Source organism: Leptonychotes weddellii, chromosome 13 (assembly GCF_054177405.1).
Source record: "Leptonychotes weddellii isolate Sample4059 chromosome 13, ASM5417740v2, whole genome shotgun sequence".
In the NCBI taxonomy this organism is placed as follows: domain Eukaryota; kingdom Metazoa; phylum Chordata; class Mammalia; order Carnivora; family Phocidae; genus Leptonychotes; species Leptonychotes weddellii.
The window spans coordinates 67054113-67074805 of record NC_138381.1 but is presented as its reverse complement, the minus strand read 5'-3'; the positions used below and the strand labels follow the sequence as shown (position 1 = coordinate 67074805).

The 20693-nt window shown below is 55.4% G+C and overlaps 1 protein-coding gene across 1 annotated transcript; it reads left to right on the top strand.

The window, feature by feature from the left end:
- Window positions 1-1637: 1637 nt before the first annotated feature.
- ACADS (acyl-CoA dehydrogenase short chain) lies at window positions 1638-13455 on the top strand. The gene is made up of 10 exons (XM_081802061.1): window positions 1638-1754; window positions 2815-2978; window positions 10250-10399; window positions 10612-10723; window positions 11106-11257; window positions 11571-11741; window positions 11813-11950; window positions 12105-12200; window positions 12403-12459; window positions 12618-13455. Exons 1-10 carry the CDS (start codon window positions 1709-1711, stop codon window positions 12768-12770), a joined length of 1239 nt encoding a protein of 412 aa, XP_081658187.1. The 5' UTR covers window positions 1638-1708; the 3' UTR covers window positions 12771-13455.
- The last annotated feature ends 7238 nt before the right edge of the window (window positions 13456-20693 follow it).

Genomic DNA, 20693 nt, shown 5'->3' with positions numbered 1-20693 from the left:
CTGTATGTAGTATTTTAATGTTAGGGTTATTGAGGTATGCATTAACTGCGGTAGAATTCACCTGGTTTAAGATACAGCTGGACGAGCACGCAGCCATATCACGCCATCACAATCATGATACAGCGCTGTTGTATCACCCCCCAAAGTTCCCTCAAAGGCCAGTTCCCTTGAAACCATTGTCTGGTTTCTGTGTTTACTGGGAAATTGGCATACTTCTAATATTAAACTAACATTGTTGTTTAAGGTAACAAACAATACAATTTTTTTTTTTAAAGATTTATTTATTTATTTGAGAGAGCGAGAATGAGAGAGAGAGAGTACATGAGAGGGGAGAGGGTTAGAGGGAGAAGCAGGCTCCTCGCCGAGCAGGGAGCCCGATGCGGGACTCGATCCAGGGACTCCAGGATCATGACCTGAGCTGAAGGCAGTCGCTCAACCAACTGAGCCACCCAGGCGCCCCACAAACAATACAATTTTGAAGTAAGTCTGGTTTGGATGGTCTGTGGCAGCCGAAGCAGTCATTGGCCCGTGTCCACTCACTGATTTCCCCCTCTCCTGCTTTTTCCTTTCTTCTTTCACCCAGGACTGGCACCAGGAGGGGCAGTGGAAAGGTAAGGAAGGCCTCAGAGCATTAGCCAACCACAGTCATTGGTTCGGGTCTAAAGTACTGTGGATTTAGAGGCTTTCTTTTAAATGAGAGGTAACATATTAAGGACTTTGCTACATCTTTTCATTGATCTTGGGGAGGGAGAGCAAGGTCTTGGCGGAAGACAAATTTTGGCATGTGTGTCAGTGGTGGAGACAGGTGCCTGGCTGAGTTACAGAGGCGTAAAGATGGATAGAGGGATGTGTGGGTGCCCGGGAGGGTGTGGAAGTCTGACTCATGCTTGTGCTGAGGGAAGACCCTTGTCAGGGCACTGGAGTCGCCAGTTTCCTGGGGAGGGTCAAGGTGTCTTGATGAGGATGCCAAATGCATGGCATTGGGGGCAGTGCTCGCTGCTCCCAAATGGGCTCTGCCCCACGACTGGGGGTGAAACAGATGGGACTACAGTGGAATAAGGGGGTGACAGCTCCACCCCACCTGCACAACTTCTGGAGGAGAGAGATCCCCCTCCCACGCAGCCCAATTCGCTGGGGCTGCATATCGAGCATCAGGGCAAGACAAGATCCTTGTGCCTCTCGGAGCTCACAGACTAGAGGGAGGAGTCGAGAAGATGTCAGACGCTGAGTGCCAGGAAAAAAATAAAACAAACGCTGGGGTGGAGAATGTGTGGTCAGAGTGAGACCTGGATGGAGGGAAGGAGCCTTCCAGGTAGAGGAACAGGGATTGCGAAGTCGCGGAGGCAGGAACAAGCCGGAGTGTTGGAGCTGCCTTGAGCGGCTGGAGCAAAGACAGCGAGGGCACGGTGGGCACGGGGCGTGAGAGGTAGGCGCAGGTTGGTCATATGGAGCATTTTAGGCCGCGGAATTGGATTTTAGGAGAGATGGGCCACCGTCCGAGGGTTTGGAGAAAGGATGAGGGCGGACCGCGGAGACCTCGCAAACGCCGGAGAGCGCTTTGAGCGCTCCGGGGAGGGAGGCGGGGCCGGGACCTGCCCCCGGGGCTAGGGGGCGTGTCGGCCCGCCCTGGCCCCGCCCCCCGCGGCCCGGAACCGGTGCGCTCCCGCGGGAGGTCGCCGAACAGAAACCCCGCGCCGCGTCCGCGTCCATGGCCGCCACGCTGCTCGCCCGGGCCTGCGGCCCCAGCCGCGGAGGTGAGTGCGCTTCGGCTCTGCACAGCGGGGCGGCGGCGGCCCGGGCCGGCCGAGCGGGCTCGAATCCCGGCGGCCGGACGGCACCCTCTCCGGGAGCGCGCGCGGCCTTTGCCCCACTTGGGCCGCTGCTGGCCCCTGCACGGCCCCGGCTCCCGCTCCGACCCGCGCCCGCACTGCCCCCCCAACCCCCGCTCAGTTCCTCGCCCGCGGAGGCCCAGGGGCGCCCGTCCTCCCGAGCCAGGCCTGGGTCTGAACCCAGACTCTGCGTCTGTGACCTTGGGCGAGACGCTCGGCCCGTCCGCCGGATTTGGCCCGTGTGTAAAATGGTCCCAGCGATGTGTCCCTGTTCTCGTGGAGTTGTTACAAGGATCAGATCGCACGCAGGCTGGGTAAAACACTCAGCACAGCGCCTGTCAAATGGCTTTGAGTAACTGTTGGGGCTTGTTGATTATTTCATACCGCGCTTTCCCAGCTTATTTCTCTCACGTGGCCAGGGCTTCCTTTGCCTGCAGGACAACAGTAAGGGGACCCCCGTGGAGGGCTGTGTCTGCCAGGCCCTGTGCTGGTGCTGCAGTCAGCATCTCTTTCACCCTCCCACCCCCAGGAGCTCAGTACTGCTGGCCACCAGGTTTTCTAGGCACGGAGGCTCAGTGAAGTTAAGATCCTTGCCTAAGGTGGCAAAGCTGTGGTCTTAGTACGACTGGTGTCGTCCTGAAGATCGACTGGGATAGTTGTGTAGCAAGTGGAAGAAGCATTCAGTTGGTGTGGGTTTCTCAACAGCGCGCTATGGACATTTTGGGCCGATAATTCTTTGTTGTGGGGTCTGTCCTGTACCTCGTAGGGTATTAGGCAGTATCCCTGGCCTCTGCCCACTCCATAGTAAGAGCATTTCACCCTACAACTACCAGAAATGTTTGCAGACGTTGCCAGATATCTTCCGGGGGGCAAAGTCATCCCTGGGGTAGGCCCGCTGCGTCACTGGATGGCCATTACCATGATGATCATGCAGCAGGACCTCCTGCATTCCCCTCCCACTACTACCTGTTCTTCCTGCCCACAGCTCTGCATCCTCGGGCCTGGCGTCGGTTACATACTATCTACCAGTCTGTGGAGCTGCCAGAGACGCACCAGATGCTGCGCCAGACGTGCCGGGAATTTGCTGAGAAGGAGCTGGTTCCCGTTGCAGCCCAGATGGACAAGGAACATCGCTTCCCGGCGGCCCAGGTGAGAGTTCCAACCTCAGCAGCCCCCTATGGTGGTCTGCCAGCCGCTGCGGGACTGGCGGTGACAGGGACAGCCAGAGGCACTGAGACTCCAAGCCAGGAATCCTAAGGTGGGTCCTGGAACCCAGAAGATGCTCTGGAGGTTTCCTTCATCCAGCACGAGGCCTGTTGCCCGGATTTAACTTCCGCAATAACAGTCATAATGGTGGGTGGGCGTTGCACTTACCGTGGGCCAGGCATTGTGCTGCTAGCCACGGTTAGCGCTTGCAGGATGCCCGCCGGGGGCTAGGCCCGGTTCTGGGCCCCTCGAGGTGTGCCAACCCATCTGCATCTCACAATCAACCTGTGAGGTGAGGGTCCAAGTATCACATACCCTGCTGGATAGTTGGTGAACTCACATGAACTGAGGGAGGGGCTGTTAAATATTGTGCCCCAGGTCATGGAGCTAATGAGATGCCGAGTGAGGGCCGAGGCCCAGCTCTTCTGCCCGACCCTGAGACCCCAGGGAGCGTGCTCCTTCCCGTGCCTCTGTGTGTTTGCCTTGCAGTCAGCTCCTCCGTCATTTCCTGGGTAAGATGTTTCTGCTGGATCCCCGAGGCCTGGCAAGCCCTGTGGCACACGGCATAAATATCCAACAAATATTTGTTCAGTAAAGGATTTGTGGAGGTGTAAATCTTTCTGGCCTCTTCTCCTGGCCTGTTTGTCCCTCTAAGGAGTTCCAGAGTTTTCTGATTGCCATTTCATGTCTCCTGGGCTCTGGGGCCACTTTTCCAGCTTAGAAAATACCGTGCTGTTCACAGCATCTTGGGCACCATGCCCGGACTGTGGCGACACACGGAGAGCTCCGAGTGAGGTGGGCAGATGGCAGTCCGGGCACTGACACTGTTTGGGTAACTTCGGGTAACTTTTGGGTCATCTTGGCTAGGTCTGAGGACATCCTCACCTGCAAATCTGATCCCCATTTGGCTTCTAGAATGCTTGCCAGGATTAAATGAGCCAACACATGTCAAATTCTGGTGCCTCCTGCTCCTGGGGACGTGGGAACTGGCAACACTATGATTGTTTTTATTACAGTTGAGAAATTTGAGGCAGAGGGGGGGTTAAGTGATTTTCCAAGGTTACCGATCTGTGCGCTAGAATTCACATCCCAAGCCTGGCTGGCTCCAGGACCTCCTTCTCCATCCAGTTTCCCCGAGGTTGGCCCAGAAGCCCGGTTGGCAGACAGGGAAGGCCTGTTCTAGTTGGGAATATTCCCGTCAAGGGCCTAAACTACCCTTCTGCCCTCCGCTCTGTGACCCCACCCAGCACGTTCCCTTTACCGTTCAGTGCCATTAATGGAGATGTGACCAAACTCCAGCTCTCGGTGAGCAGAGGATGGGAACAAGCCGAGAGGAGTTTCAAGACGTTGCTCCCAGAGCAGTTGCCTGAGACATGGCTCTGTGTTGGGGCTTTTCCTACCAAAAGACAGACGGCTTGATTTACTTTTCCTCCGCTATTCCTCTGTTCCCTCAAATTCTTACTAAGATGACAGGCCTAGATTTGCTCTGGGCAAGAAAGCTGGCAGTAGAAACAGACTTTTTTCCCCCAAGCTCCTCTGAACTAGTCCTCTGGCTTTATCATCTCCTCCTTGCTTCCTGGGGCTTGGGAGTTTGCAAGCTACCCCTCGGAGCAGTGGCAGACACAGGTGTGGAGGGAGGAGGCCACGGCATCAGCCTCCCTCCCTCTGGAAGCCGGGAGAGCTCATCAGGACTCGCCCAGGGCACGGCCGTAGCTCCGAGTTGTGATGGTGTCTGTCTTTGGGTCTGTGTTGGTCTAGGTGTTTTCGTGTCGCTGATCACGCATCCGGCTTGCACTTTCCCCTTTTCGGAGATGGCGAAGGAGCCGCTGTTTGAATGGCATGGGGTTGTAGAGCTAGGGAGGAGCTGTGCCTCATCTTCTGATCTTGCCACCACCCCTCCCGTGCCCCGGACTCTTGTCTTGGCGGCTGATGGGACGTGGAGGTTAATCCATGTTTGCTTCCCTTCGTGGCAGATGGAAGCCTGCTGGATTTGTGCTTTTATCCCCGGCTCTGTTACTCTGGATGGCGCTCAGCTCCCAGGTACCGAAGGGAATCCAGGGCTTACGCGGGCAGAGGGATCAGAGAACTAGACCCACAGATAATATGGCAGGTTGCCCAAACCAAAATAATACCACTGAACGTTACCCAATAAAACGGTGATAAGAACAGGAATAGCTATCATTTGGGGGTTACTGTATTCCAGGTGCTTGCATTATGTCTTCAGCACAGCACTCTGGGGAAGTTACTCAAAGTGTCTTCGGTGTTTAGATGAAAAAACTGAAGCCAGAGGTTAAGTTTCTTGCCTAACAGCCCCACAGGTAGGATGGGAGGAGCCAGATACAGACCCCTGAGCACCCGCCTGGCCTATAGTAGGTGCTTAGTTAGTGATTTCTAATATTTTTTCCTGAAGAATTTTTTGTCCACCCGGTTCCCCCAGAAAAAGTGGGTTCATGGGGGAAGATTCAAGGGGAGAAGAATTGAGGGAGGCCAAGAATTAGGTGGAAGGCTAGTGCCAATTTCTGCTTGCTTGGCTGGTTTGGGAACCTACACTGAGCTTCAGTTTTCCTGTATTCAAACCAAAAAAAAAAAAAAGAAGAAGAAGAAGAAAGGAAACAAAGGAAAATTTACAATGTTACTTTGTTATAAAGGGAAATAAGAAATAAAATGGTGTTTCAACTGATTTTGGACTCACCAGCCTTCCAGCACGTCGGGGCTGTATATCTATTGTGTAAAACTGAGCCCCTGGCCTGGCGGGCTCAGTCAGTAGAGCGTGCGACTCTTGATCTCAGGGTCATGAGTTCGAGCCCCATGTTGGGGTGTGGAGCCTACTTTAAAAACGAAACAAAACAAAAAACCAAGCCCCATTTCTTCTCCTTCACTTGGTGACTGTTTATTGAATAACTTTAGTAGAGCAGGTGCAAGACGCACTCTTCCTTGTCGTGCTCTCTCTCCGGTGATGGTGCTTCCCTGACCCAGTTAGCCACATAGAAACCTCTAGAACCATGCCCCGTTGTCTTCTTCCTCCTACCCACTGAGTCCTGTTAATTCCACCCTGGAAATGTGTCCCGAATGCCGCCTCCCCTCTGTCCCAAGCGCATTCCTCCATCTGTGTCCTGGGAGCATCCTGTTCCTCACGGCGACTCTGTGGCTGGCCTCAGCACAGTGCTTTGTGCTGTCTCGGGCGGTCGGCTTCCTGCGCACGCCCGCACGTCCCTGTCCACACGACCCCGTGGTCTCGGGAAGAGCCCGACAGTCCGCAGCGGGGTTGCTGACCGAACGGGGAGGCGAGGTGATGCTGCGTGGCCTTCCTGGCCCAGCACGTAGCACCCGCCGGCCACCAGCGGACACTCGAGGCGGCGGCAAACAGGGCTTCTCTCCCTTGAATAAGCAGCAAATCTCCGGCAAGCGAGGAGATCGGATCCTTCGAAGGGAGTCAGTTTTGACTGTGTTGAGCTCATGCAAACTCAGGATACGTTTGATTCTGCGAAGGCGTAAGCTCCGGGGGCGCCTTACGGCGGTGCGTCTCTAGGAAGTGCCCGCTCAACGTTCCCCAGCGGGAAGGACACACATGTTCTTCCTGTTTCCGCTGCTTTGCGCCTTGTCCCCTGTCTCTTTCTCTTTTCCATGCTGTCATCTCTTCCCTGCGCTGCCAGGCTGGCTCTCTCCCCCGCCGCCGGTCCATTTGCCCAGACACACCACCAGCATTGTTCTGTCTCTGTGTTTTCCCTAGAACGTTCCTGCGAGCTGGCTGTAGCATCATGCCAGGGATCTGGTGACCTCTTTTCTTTTCTTTTTAAGGATTTATTTATTTATTTGTCAGAGAGAGAGAGCACAAGCAGGGGGAGCAGCAGAGGGAGAGGGAGAAGCAGGCTCCCCACTGAGCAGGGAGCCCGATGCTGGGCTCGATCCCAGGACGCTAGGATCATGACCTGAGCTGAAGGCAGATGCTTCACCTACTGAGCCACCCAGGCGCCCCTGGGCTTTCTGAGTAGAAAGGTTGGGAAAAGCAGAGCCAGGCATCACTGATGAAATTGGGTGAGCCGGATTGCGTCCAGGCTCTGGGTCCAGTGTGGGCGAGCTCCTGCCCTCCAGCAAGCTGGAGCTGGAAGCTTTTCAAGCAAACCCTGGTGGCAAGTAGTGGGGGCAGAGTGGACCTGGGTGAGACTTGAGGGGAGTGACTGCTTGGGGTGCAGTGAGCTCCTGCAGCGAGAACCGTCAGGAGAGCCGGTGGGGGGCGCAGTCAAGGGTAGAGGGCCCCCAAGCTCTGGCTTCTTTATGGCCTGGACGTGGCTTGACGTCCTATGTCCCGGAGGAGTCGCCTCTCTGTGGAGCTCCCCCCCGCCTGCAGAAGGAAGACGGATCATCCTCGCTCCGCCCACACCCCACCTGGGGATTTCGGTTCCCTTTTTGTTAATTGGCGTGAAGTGGAGTTGCGGGGTGTGGGACGACTCCGTCCTTCATTCCAGGGATGTACCATGAAGGGCTGTGGGATGAAGAGGAGGTTGGGTAGCACCTGCAGCATGGGACAGCTTTGCCGGGAGGCCAGAGAGAGCCTTCCGGCAAGGCACCCGTCGAGGCCCGCGCGTGTATCCCGGAGGCCCGCGTGCTTCCAGCCCCCGGGGAGTGTGGCCCAGGCTCCTGACCCCGCACCGCCTTCCCCAGCGCAAGGCCGCGTTCCCCCTGGCGTGGGTCTGTTGGCTGCCTGGAAGGGTGAGTCTGACGGTTTCTGTTTTGAGGCCCCGCTCATGCTGGCACCGGGCCCTGTGAGCCCCCACGTGGGATGAGATACGGTGCCGTGTAGACCACAGCCCACCGCCGTGGGGCAGTGCCTCTGAGCAGGCCCACCCCTCCCGCTGCAGCCGTGTGGTCACCACAGAATGTTTGTCTTTTTCGAGATTCTCAAAGTGACACATCTGCGGTACCTCTGAGTCCCCCCTCTTTTTTTAAGACAGAGCGTGAGCAGTAGGGACAGGTAGCGGGGGACAGGTTGTGGGCGGGGGAGAGTCGTAAGCAGGCTCCGTGCCCAGCGCGGGGCCCAACCCGGGGCTCGATCCCGTGACCCTGAGATCATGACCTGAGCGGAAATGAAGAGTCCGACGCTTAACTGAGTCACCCAGGCTCAGAAACTGTCAGTTTCCTCTTGCGCTGTTGTGACAAATGACCACAGACTAGAGACTAGCAGCTTAAAACGACAGCGGCTTATTATCCGACAGTTCCTGGAGGTTGGAAATCCGAAGTGGGTCACGCTGGGCCGAAATCAGCACGCTGGTGGTTGTGGAGAAGGGTCCATGTCCTGCCCCTTCCAGCATGTGGAGGCCGCCTGCGCTACCCGCCCGTGACCCCCTTCCAGCCAGCACTAGGGTCACTCTGACACCTGCTTCCACTGTCACCTCTCGTTCTCCTTGTCTCCCTCTTCCCCTTGTAAGGACCCTTGAGATGCCATTGGGTCCCCCTGGAGAATCCACGATCCTTAACGGCATCTCCTCTGCAGAGGCACCCGCGTCTGCCCTCTTGTGGCCGCAGGGCGCCATCAGCTTTGTGGGCTCGGTAGGTCAGTGCCACCCCGGGGACAAGAAGTGTCTGCCCCCCCCACCCTGGGTGTTTTCGGGAGACACTGAGGGGGGAGTAAGGCCACCCCAAGCGTGGAGGCTTGTAGGAGGGTTTCCTATGGGAACAGTTCAGGGCAGAGTCTGGTAAGAATTCCACAGAGGGGCGTGTAAATCATGATGGGAGTGCTCCTCATCCCGCTCACCCTCGTCCAGGTGACCACTTGTCAGCCACTTCGTGATGGGAAGTGCGTTCACCCATCATCCCACTTGCGCCAGGCGCCGGGCTCCGCACTTGATATGCATTTTCTCAGTCCTTCAACAGTCCCATGACGCAGGTGCTATTTGCGGAGGGGGTGCAGCACTTACAATCATGGAAGTAATATTAATTATAGAAAAATGAGAAAATATTGTGAAAATTCTTATGTTTGCTTTTTTAAGTCCAAATAGTGTAAGAACGTGGTTCCAGGAATCAAATGACACCGAGGGGCTCTTGGAAAGCAGCGCTGCCCTTCTCCTGTGCCCCCTGCCGCTCCCCACGGAGCTAACTAAACTTGGTTTTAGTTGCTTCCTTTCGAAGCTCAGTAGGTTCTGTGTGGTCCGTGTCGGTCCCCCAGAATGCAGGCTCACCTGTCCCAGGTCAGAGGGGCGGAGCTGGGCGCTGTGCTGAGCTGGTTGTGACCCTGGAGTCACCGGGGTGCGGTCCGGCCGCATTATTCATGAGCTCTGGCCCCGAGCAGGTTGCTCCATGTGTCTGAGGTCTGGAGAGACTCAGATGCAGAGTTTGGCTCACAGAAGGCACTTGCTGGTTGACGGTTACTGTTATTGTTGTTCCAAATCAGAAACTCCAAGCTCTTAGCATTCTTGGCCCTCATGGTCAGGGAGAAGGATTTTTTTTTTTTTTTTTTTTAAGATTTTATTTATTTATTTGACAGAGAGAGACACAGCGAGAGAGGGAAAACAAGCAGGGGGAGTGGGAGAGGGAGAAGCAGGCTTCCCGTGGAGCAGGAAGCCCGATGCGGGGCTCGATCCCAGGACCCTGGGACCATGACCCGAGCCGAAGGCAGACACTTAACGACTGAGCCACCCAGGCGCCCCAGGGAGAAGGATCTTAACCCAAACCAGCAGAGTAATAGGTGTGAACTTCCAGCTGCATAAGCCCCGCATTGGAAGGGCACAGGTTCTGGGAGAGCTGCAAGAAGTGAGGCTTGAGCTGAGATCTGGAGGGAAGGAGACCACAACAACTAGTTGATAAAGGGCATTACTGACCGGAAACAGCACGTGAAAGGCCCTGTGGTGGGGAGACAGGGGTGTGTGTGTAGAGCTGAGAGAAGGTCTGTATGGCATTGTGCTGTCCTGCTCCTTACCCTGGGGGCCCCTGAAGGTTTCCTGTGCCTTCTGCCCGCTTGCTGGCTGTGGCTGCGGACACAGAGGTGAGCCAGTGTGGAGTGTGGGGGCAGAACAGCTTGGATGCACGGTGCTGTCAGGCAGACCTGAGCTGAGGCTGGGTCTTCAGCGTCTGGCCTCGGGGATCAGGGGGTGGGTGGATGGGACCACATGGCCTGAGTTTCCGCAGGCACTGGCTCAGGAGCAGGAGGGTTTGGAGTTGGGAGGGGTGGGCACGGGCCCCCAGCTGCCCTTGCCATGACATCCTCCCTTTGTGGCCAGGTGAAGAAGATGGGCAAACTCGGGCTTCTGGCCATGGATGTGCCTGAGGAGTTCAGCGGCGCCGGCCTCGATTACCTGGCCTACGCCATTGCCATGGAGGAGATCAGCCGGGGCTGTGCCTCGACAGGAGTCATCATGAGTGTCAATAACGTGAGTCCCCACTCCTGGGACACACAGGTGGAAGGGAGGCTCCCGTGGGCAGGTGGGCACTCTGGCCACGTGTCCTGGTGTCCTGGGCATGGCCGGGCTTTGGCACCCAGCCCCCGACCTCCTCTGGGCTCGGTTCTTTCAGGTCGGGTCTTGGAGTGGGGCCCACAGGCCCCCTCTGACCACCCACTCACCCCTTCCGCCCACCCCCACAGTCCCTCTACTTGGGGCCTATCCTGAAGTTCGGCTCCAAGGAGCAGAAGCAACAGTGGATCACCCCTTTTACCGGTGGCGACAGAATTGGCTGCTTTGCGCTCAGTGAACCAGGTACCACGGGGGGACCGTGGTTGGCCCCCGTGCCTTGTGCAGAATCAGAGTGACAGACTCGGGTTGGGGCTGGGTTGCCGCTGGGGCAGAGGCAGGAGCAGGGCCATGAGACACAAGGGCACAGGCCTTCGGTGTGGGCAGTGGGGGCTGAGCTCTGGCCGCCTGGCTCTGGGGTCCCTTGGGCGTGAAGATGCCCCACTCTACCCCCCCCACCCCACAGGCCCTCTTGGACTAGTCTCTGAGAGCTCTCTGGTTGCTGGTGTGGCCCGGGAGCTTCCTCTTGGGAGCCAAAACCCTGATTCTTTGTGCTGGAGCTGGGGGCCAGGCTGGGTCCCCTGCTCACTGGTGGCAACAGTGGCTTCTGAATCTGTGTCGGGGGCAGGGAACGGCAGCGACGCGGGAGCCGCCTCCACCACTGCCCGAGCAGAGGGGGACTCATGGGTCCTGAATGGCACCAAGGCCTGGATCACCAATTCCTGGGAGGCCTCCGCCGCCATCGTCTTCGCCAGCACAGACAGATCCTTGCAGAACAAGGTGGGGACCCCGGGGAGAGGGTTGGGGAGACCTCTGGGCCGCAGATGTTTCGTAGCTTCTCGATGCGAATTCCCTGTGGCTCAGTGGAGCTGTCCCTGCTCTCACACCCCTTGGGGCGGCCCCTTTGCTTCCCTGGCCTGCTGGTGGCCTGAGGCCCGAGTCTGCACGTTCCCCTGAGCAGCCAGCAGAAGGCGCCCCGGCTGAGGTCTGAGGGAGGTGGCGGGAAGGGGCCGGTTTGCTCTGGTGCCCTTGAGTAAGGGGTGTGGCCGGGCCAGTCTCTGAGAACATCTCTGCCTGTGTCTGGGCCTTGCAGGGCATCAGTGCCTTCCTGGTTCCCATGCCGACGCCTGGGCTCACGCTGGGGAAGAAGGAAGACAAGCTGGGCATCCGGGCCTCATCCACTGCCAACCTCATCTTTGAGGACTGTCGTATCCCCAAGGACAGCCTGCTGGGGGAGCCAGGGATGGGCTTCAAGATAGCCATGGTGAGCCTGGCGGTGGGGCCGGGGGCCCTGGGGCCCAGCTGGCCAGCCACTGACCGGGGCCTTCCCCACAGCAAACCCTGGACATGGGGCGCATTGGCATCGCCTCCCAGGCCCTGGGCATCGCCCAGGCCGCCCTCGATTGTGCTGTGAACTACGCTGAGAATCGCAGGGCCTTTGGGGCGCCCCTCACCAAGCTCCAGAGCATCCAGGTAACGGGGAGCCTAGCCCGGATGCTGGAGGGAGGGCAGCTCGGCCTTTCCTCTCTGGCTCCCGGGTTCTCCCTCCTCTTCCCACCCCCCTCCTTGGAGGGAGGGGCAGCCACTGACTGCTACGGGGTGGGGGTGGGGGGCTGGCTTGTTGCAGTTCAAGTTGGCGGACATGGCCCTGGCCCTGGAGAGCGCCCGGCTGCTGACCTGGCGTGCTGCCATGCTGAAGGATAATAAGAAGCCTTTCACCAAGGTGCCTGTGGGGAAGGGGTCTCCCCAGGCATGGCCCAGAGCCTTGGTGTGTGGAGCAAGACGTCTGGGTGGGGTTCCAGTTCCTCGGGCCTGTGGGTTTATTGCTGCAGGGGGAGGCTCCCCAGGACCGGCCCCGCTGAAGCGCCATGTGCCGGTGGCTCCCCCCCGAAGTAGTTTCTGACCCCACCGTCCGCTGTGCCTAGGAAGCAGCAATGGCCAAGCTGGCCGCGTCGGAGGCAGCCACTGCTATCACCCACCAGGTGAGCGTCCCGGTGCGAGAGGGGGGCGCCAGGCGAGGCCCCCGGGGGGCGAGTGGCAGGAGGTGGGCCAGCGTGCCCGCCCCTGCTGGTCCCCCAGTGTGGCCGATCCTGCCCCTGGCGCGGCCTTTTCCCTCCTGATGGGCCGCTTTCCCCCGTAGGCCATCCAGATCCTGGGAGGCATGGGCTACGTGACAGAGATGCCGGCCGAGCGCCACTACCGCGATGCGCGCATCACCGAGATCTATGAAGGCACCAGCGAGATCCAGAGGCTGGTGATCGCCGGGCACCTGCTCAAGAGCTACCGGAGCTGAGCCGCGAGGCAGGGCCGACGAGCGCCCCGCTCAGGTGCCAGGCTGGCCTGAGGACCACGGGAAAGGGGGGCAGGAGCCGTGAGGCTTTAACCCTGACGCTTGGTCTGGGACCCTGGGGGGTGGACAGCTGGGGGCCATGCCTCTTCTTGCCAGGACCTCCCGGCCCCAGCCCTCTGCTGTGGACTCACCTGCCGCGCCCACCTCCACCCACCCCAGACCCAACTGCCTGGGGGTAAGTCTGGGAGAAAGGAAAGGTGAGGGGCGGTGACCTGCATCGGAGGACCCCCAGTCTTCAGCTCCGTTTTTTGACTTTGCTTCCTCTTCACACCTGTGCCTTGTTCTCTTCATCCAAGTGGACCTGGCCTCCTGGAGGCGGGGCCTTGGGAAGGGCTGACTTACCACTGTGGGACCCCCATTTCCGTTCTCAGCAGGAGACCCAGGTGGGACAGGCTCTTGGATGCGCCTGCTCTTTTCCCTGAGGTCAGGGGTCAGGAGGAGGAGTGGGGGCCTGCGGTGGGGGCCAGAACGACCGGTGGTCTCGGGAAGGCCAGCTGGCTCCTCGGGAAGCACCTGGAACCCCGTAAGCCGGTTCTTCATAAATTATAAATGCGTGGGAAGGGGTCTGAATCATTCTTGAGGACAATCGATTGTGGAGACGAAGTAATAAAGCATACCTGTGCCCTGGTCCTCGTGTCCTTGCCTGGGCGCTGCTGGGGAGGGGACGTGGGCTGCTAGTGTGCCCAGGGAGAGCTACCACCTGTGAGTGTGTGTGCGTGTGAGTCTGCGAGTGTGCGTGCACGCGGGTGTGAGGCAGACTGCAGGGGCGTCGGTGTCGAGGGAGAGCTCCAGCACGAGGCAGGGTTGACCTGCTCCAGGAAGGTACAGAGCTGGGTCCCCGGGCCGCGGTGAGGGTCTAGGACAGCCTAGACTGCCGCGCACGGAGGGCGGGTCGGGGCCCCTGGGTCAGTGGGTGCTGTCCAGGTGGCTCCGCAGGGTGGGTCGAGCCCCTGAGCAGGAAGGGGGAAGGGACGGTGCGTCACAGGTGGGGAGGGCGACTGGGAAAAGCGGTACAGGCCTGCAAGCCCGGCTGCGGAACGGTGGACATGGGGCCGCCACAGCATCCTCCGCTGGTGACGGGGGTCTGGTGCCCTTGGAGCCAGAGCCCAGCTTTTAACGGCAGCCACCCAATGCGGCGAGGCAGCGGGAAGAGAAACCCTGCAAGACAGATTTCCAGGGAGCGGGGGTCAGCCCTCCGCAGGGCGGGGAAGCGGGCCTGTCGTCGCGGTGAGGTCTCTGCAGGGAAGTGGGGACGGAGACATGACCCATTTGGAGTCCCCATCACGTGGGCGCCGAACAGCCTCGATGCCCTTGGCGGAGGAAGCCGCGGGGAGCTTCGCGCCTCCCCTGGGGCGCTGCCCTGGACCCGGGCCCAGGCTCCCACGCCAGGGGCTCGCTGCGTGCGCGGCGCGGCGGGGGGCGGAGGGGTGGGGTCTCCCTGCGCCGCGGGGCGGGGCCCACGGGCGGCGGGGCCCGGGCAGCAGGTGCTCCGTCCCGCCAACAAGCCGCACTCGCGGCTGCTCGCCGCTTCCCCGCGCGCTCTCCGGCCCAGGCCGGCCCGCGGACCTCCGGGTGATCTGCGCCCCCTCCTGCAACAGGTGAGCGCCCCGAGGGGCTTGGCTTCTGGCTCACACCCTCCGCGGGGACCTGCCGCTGTCGCCGCCCTGGGCTCAGGTGCAAGCCGAAGGTGCGGGGTGGGATTCGGGGCTTCTCCCCAGGAGGGGCCAAGTTTGACCTCCCCCACCTGGGAGGCAGATGAAGGTCAGTCCCTCCCTGAGTCACTGACCCCGCGAACAGCCAGGAGGGGGTGTTCGGGTGGCTCTGTGACCCCTTCAGCCTGGTAGCACTGGCTCCCTGGCCCAGCTGAGGGGTGAGGGAGCAGGCAGGTGGGTCGTGTTGTCTGGGCCATTAGTCTAGCTGGTGTGTGTGTGTGGGGGGCGGGCAGGTGATGTGGAGGCTCAAGGGGAACGCAGGGGATCCACACCGAGCCTTACCCTCCCCCCCGGCCGGGGTAGCGGAGCTGGAAAGCCAGCTCTCCTGCTCTGGCTTCAGGCCCACGCGCCCCAGCTGCTGAAACGCACGTGCCTGACGAAGGGCCCGGGAGGCGCGCGGGCTGGAGCGGCGAGCCCTGCTCCTGCTGAGGGGAGGGCTGGGCGCCAAGGAACAGGCCTGTTTCCCGAGTCGCAGCTGGGGATCTGCTTCTCCGAAGTGTCGGGCCCGGCGGGCGCCGAGGGGCAGCGGGAGGAGCCGCACAGCGTCGGGGGGCGGGGGGGGCGCCGAGCCAGGGTCCAGCCTTGGCTTTGACAGGGAGCGGCTTCGGGTAGTGGAAGCCCCTCCAGCTTGGGACTGAAGGCTGCCCTCCGCCGCGGGGTCCGTCCGCGGCTGAACTGCTGGCGTCGGTCTCAGACACCACGTCCCTCCGCGCCCAGTGTCCCGTGTGTGTTTCCCAAGGACGAGGACGTTCGCTTTCACCACACCAGGCCTCCTACCCCGCGGTGCCCGGCTGCCGCCTCCTGCACAACTGTCAGTTGGCACGAGGGCTTTCTCAGTTGTTGTCCCTCCCCCCCCCAAGATCCGGGGTCCCTTGTTGCATCGAGAGGTCTCTTGTCCCCTTCACGCCAGGACCGGTTTCTCAGACTGCATGTTTGTCCCGACGTTGGCATATTTGAAGTGTCCGAGCGGTTACGTCCCGGGCTGCGCCTCAGTCTGGATTCACCTGGCGGTTTCTCCAGGACTGGCTGGCTTCGTGGTCCGGGTCTGTGGCCGTGAGCATGTGGTGACGTCCCCGTTTTATTGCCGACTTCCGTTGTTAGTTATGTTACCCTTTTCCGAATTAATCTGAGGTTTCTCCGTTTTTGCAGTCTTTCTAGGGAAACAACTTTTGGCTTTACTGACTTTGGGTATTGTGGTTTTAAATTTTATCTTGTTTGATGCTTTGTTTCCGTCTATTTTTGGATTCCATATGCAGTGCTTTTTCCAGCTTCCTGGGCTGAATGTTCATGGATTTTTCAGTCTTTTTTTTCTAATAAATGAATTTAAAGTTATACATTTCTCTCTACGCACGGCTTTAGCTTCACTTCAGAAAACTCGATATATTGTATTTTCCTTCTTTTGGTATCCTCAGTTCCATTGGGCCTTATCCTTTGACTTATCAGTTATTGAGAGGAGTATTATTAACATGGGACTTTCCTTGGTATTTTTTGTTATTGATTTTTTTTAAATTGTGGTAAAATACACATAATGGAGAATTTACCATTTTTCTTTAAAAATATACAGTTCAGTGGCATTTAGCACACGTACAGTGTATGTAACCAGCTGCACTATCTTGTTCCAGAACATTTCCTCACCCCAGAAGAAAACTCCATACCCATTGGTATTGATTTTTACCTTAATTGCATTGTGGTCTCAGAACATTTCCTGATTATTTAAATTCTTTGAGGGGTGCCTGGGTGGCTCAGTCGTTGAACGTCTGCCTTCAGCTCAGGACATGATCCCGGGGTCCTGGGATCGAGCCCCGCATCGGGCTCCCTGCTCTGCAGGAAGCCTGCTTCTCCCTCTCCCACTCCCCCTGCTTGTGTTCCCTCTCTCGCTGTGTCTCTCTCTGTCAAATAAATAAATAAAATCTTAAAAAAAAAATAAATTCTTTGAAACATATTGGGATTTACTTCATGGTCCCTAAGTCACTTTTTTGTAAAAAACCAAATATTGTTTAAGGGATTCTTTTTTGATATGATGAGCACTGGGTGTTATATACAATTCATGAATCATTGAACGCTACACCAAAAACTAATGATGTACTATGTGTTGGCTAACTGAATTTAAATAAAAAAAGAAAAAAACAAAAATAAAAAACTTCTATCTTCAGGAAAAAAGATTCTTTTTTCCACTTTGATACATTAACTCTAGTTCATTTATTTTGATCGATGCATGATGTCACATTGTATAAATATACTTAGGACATTTCCAGTTTTTCATTGACACAAACCATGGTGCAGAGAGCATTCTGGAATGTGTCTCCTTGTTCACAGGTGACAACTTTTGCGTATGTAAGTGGAAGCGGTCTTTGGGTCTTTGCCGGGCTTTGGGCTCTTTGTTTCTTCAGCTTTACCAGATATGGCCAAATTGCCTTCCACAGCAGTTGGATCAGCACGCAGCCTTCCAATGGGGCAGGAGGGCATCCATCCCTCGGTACCAACGGCTTTACACTTTTTCTTCAACCTGACTGTGATTTTAACTTGCATTTCCTTGGTTGGTATTGCACATCTTTCTCACATGTTTATTGGCCATTGTGGTTTCTGCTGTAAATGGCCATTCACACCCTTTGCTCCTTCCCTTGATGATTCGTAATGGTCTCATGGGTTATAGTTCAGATGCTGATCGCTTGTCAGCTCTATAGTTGCAGAAAGGCTCATCTAGTGTGTACGTTCCACTTCTTAAAATGGTTTTGCAGGGGCGCCTGGGTGGCCCAGTCAGGTAAGCATCCAACTCTTGATTTTGGCTCAGGTCATGAGCTCAGGGTCCTGAGATCCAGCCCTACAGTGGGCTCTGCTCTTGCTAGAGAGTCTGCTTGAGATTCTCTCTCTCCCTCTGCCCCTCCCCCCAGTTGCACTAAGTAAGTGAATAAATAAATAAAATCTTAAAAATAAAATGGGTTTTGCATTTCAATGTTTACTCTTTAAAAAATTGTCTTAGAAGTTTTTTCTGTCCTCTGCAAACATTTCAAATACACATTTTGTGGTAAAAAGTGACAGTCCCTTCTGGGGGTGCATCCTTCCAGACCTTTTCCTGTGCATCTATGAACATCTTATTTATGTGTCCTCTCCCCTGGCCCCCAGTGAGATGAATCCTCCATGCATTATTTAGTTTTATTCACTTTACATTTCTTCATGTCAATACATTTGAACAATTTGTTCTTTGTAACTGATTTGAGACATTCAGTTGTATGGTTTTACCTCCAGTTCTGCCCAATTGCTCTCCTTTTCCACTCCTCCAACGCACCAGGAGGTACCTGTTTCCCCACATCTTCCCAACACTAGAAATCACCAGGCATCTGGGGCGCCTGGCTGGCTCAGTCAGAGGAGTGTGTGACTCTTAATCCTGGGGTCATGAGTTTGAGCCCAACGTTGGGCATAGAGATTACTTAAATACATAAATAAACTTAAAAAAATGATCAAGTCAGACACCTGTCTAATTTGTGCCAATATGACACTTGAGAAATGTGACTTGGCTTTAGTTTTCAAGGGAGTTTGAGCATATTTTTTAATATTTATTGGTTATTTTCCTGTTGTCCGTGAATTTCTTTTTCATATCCTTGATCTGTTTTTCCTTCCTATCTTTCTCTTGTTAGTTAGCGAAGATCCTTATAGTCTAGGTAGGAATAATCCCTGCTGGTTTTAGACATTGCAGGCACCTTCTTCTGATCCATGACGCTTCATTCCAAAGCCAACCCCTCACATGTTAAGCAGCTTCTCCCTGTTCCTTCCTACCTCCCAGCCCTAAAGCCCCTGGCAACCACCAGTCTGCAGACTTACCTATTGTGGATATTTTCTATAAATGGAATCACACAAATGGGGCCTTTTGTGTCTGGCTTCTTCTTCTTTTTTTTTTTTAAGATTTTATTTATTTGTCAGAGAGAGAGCACAAGCAGGGGGAGCTGCAGGCAGAGGGAGAAGCAGGCTCCCCGCTGAGCAAGGAGCCCGATGCGGGGCTCGATCCCAGGACCTGAGCCAGATCATGACCTGAGCCAGAGGCAGATGCTTAACTGACGGAGCCACCCAGGCGTCCCTTGTGTCTGGCTTCTTGCACTCAGGATCATGTTTTGTAGGTTCATCTATGTTATGTCATGTATCAGTATTTCATTCCTTTTTATGGCTAAATAATCTCTCTTGTTTATCCATTTGGGTCATTTCTTTTTTTGTTTCGGCTCTTACAAGTAATGCTGCTGTGGACCTTCGTGTACAAGTTTTTGTGTGAACCTATGTTTTCACTTCTGCATACCCTGGAGTGCTGGGTCATATAGTAACTGTGTTTATCTTTTTGAGGAACCCTTGCGTTTTTTGGTTCATATTTTCCTAATATATAAAATTTCATTTTGTTGTTGTTTTTGGCCTTATCTTCTTGTTGTAAGTGTGTGTCCCTGGAAAAACATATTATTGGATCTTCTCTCCCCTTCCTCCCCCCACCTTACCCAAAGCTGAGTCTCAATTTTGCTTGGTGAGTTTAACCCATTTATATCTGTTGTAATTGTTTCATATTTGGACCTACTTCTGCCATTTTATATTTTCCTCTCTCCATTTTATTTTGTTTTCATTTTTCTCCCTTTCTGCCTTTGATTGCATACATTGAATTTTCTTATTTTTAAAATGCATGCATTCTAGTTTTATTCTTCTGCTGGTTGAGGTAACTTAGACCAGTAGTTATGTTTAATTTTTCCTATCAATTTATTTAACTTATATCTACATCCTTTCCTAAGACAGGTAAAGAATGTGAGCATTTTCTCATTGTCTGGTCTCTCCTTTCTCTTCTATCCCCCCCACCCCCAACATTCACTTCTGGCGTTTTGGTTCAGGGTTGTTTGAGACTTTTCCTCCCCTTTCCTCCCTCCCAGTCCCTGTGAACGACCAAGGTGTTTTCTCTTATTTCCATGCATCTCCACATTCTTCTGGACTTATTTATATTCTTACTGAAGGACTTTATCCAAGATTGATTCACTGAGGTCCTTCGTATAGAAACTGTTCTGAGAGCTCAGAATATCTTTGTCTTCTGGTGTCACGCTTTAAAAGTCTGGCCCTGTTTTTTTCTTTCTGTTATAAATTATCTGCTCTTTATCTCTAGAAGGCCTTCCATTGTTTTTATCTTTAAAGTTCTTAAGTTAAACCATAAAGTGCTTGGAGGTGGGAGGCAGGGCTTGAACACACGATCCTGAGATCAAGACCTGAGCTGAGATCAAGAGTCTGGATGCTTCCCTGAGCCACCCGGGCACCCCTTGGAGGTGGGATTTTTATCATTTGCTTTGTATAGCTCTCAATGAGCCTTTGTTTTTATCTGTCTTTAATTTTGCAACATTCTTGGGTATAACATCATGACTGAGCTAACTATGTACTCTACCATCCCTAGGGGCTTGGGGTATGATGTTGCAGATTATCAGATGTTAAGATATTTAACATGGCTATTAGGACTATTACAGCTGGTGTCTGTTTTGGAGTCCTAAGTTTTAGTCACCGCCGCTAGTCATGTAGCATGAAGGTGCCTATGTGAGCATCTTCTAAGAACTCTGGGTTCCAAGACCTGAGTGGCTTTCCCTGGGCACCTCTCACCTCTCTGCCCTACACTGAGGGCCCCTGAAAGACTCTGTTCCCAAGGGGACGGTCTGTGGGATGCTGAGGAATGACGGTTGACTGTCCGATGCAGGACTGTCAGTCACAAGTCCCCCCACCCCCTTACCTCCTAACTGCATCTGGCTGTCCCTGGAGGCTGCCACGGTGGGGAGATGACACGTTGGAGGGGCCCAACTCTGCTCAGCCTTTCTCAGTGGAGGCATCAGGACCCCTCGACCTCTGGCTGCCTTGATCTGCTTGGCTAAGGCCTCATGCTCTCACAGGCCACAGAGTGACAGCAGGCAAGGGAAGCAGTAGGGACCCTGAAAACCTTCCCTCTCCCTGCCATACTCTCTGCCATACCCCATTCCCTTCGGGCTCTGTGGATGCTGTTGTGATTACGGTTTGCATACTAAAGGAGTTTTATATGAAATACGTTTGGTCTAAAAATAAGCACTTCATCTAAAAAAAAAAAATCTGGGGGTGCCTGGGTGGCTCAGTGGGTTGGTTAAGCATCTGCCTTAGGCTCAGGTCATGATTCCAGGGTCCT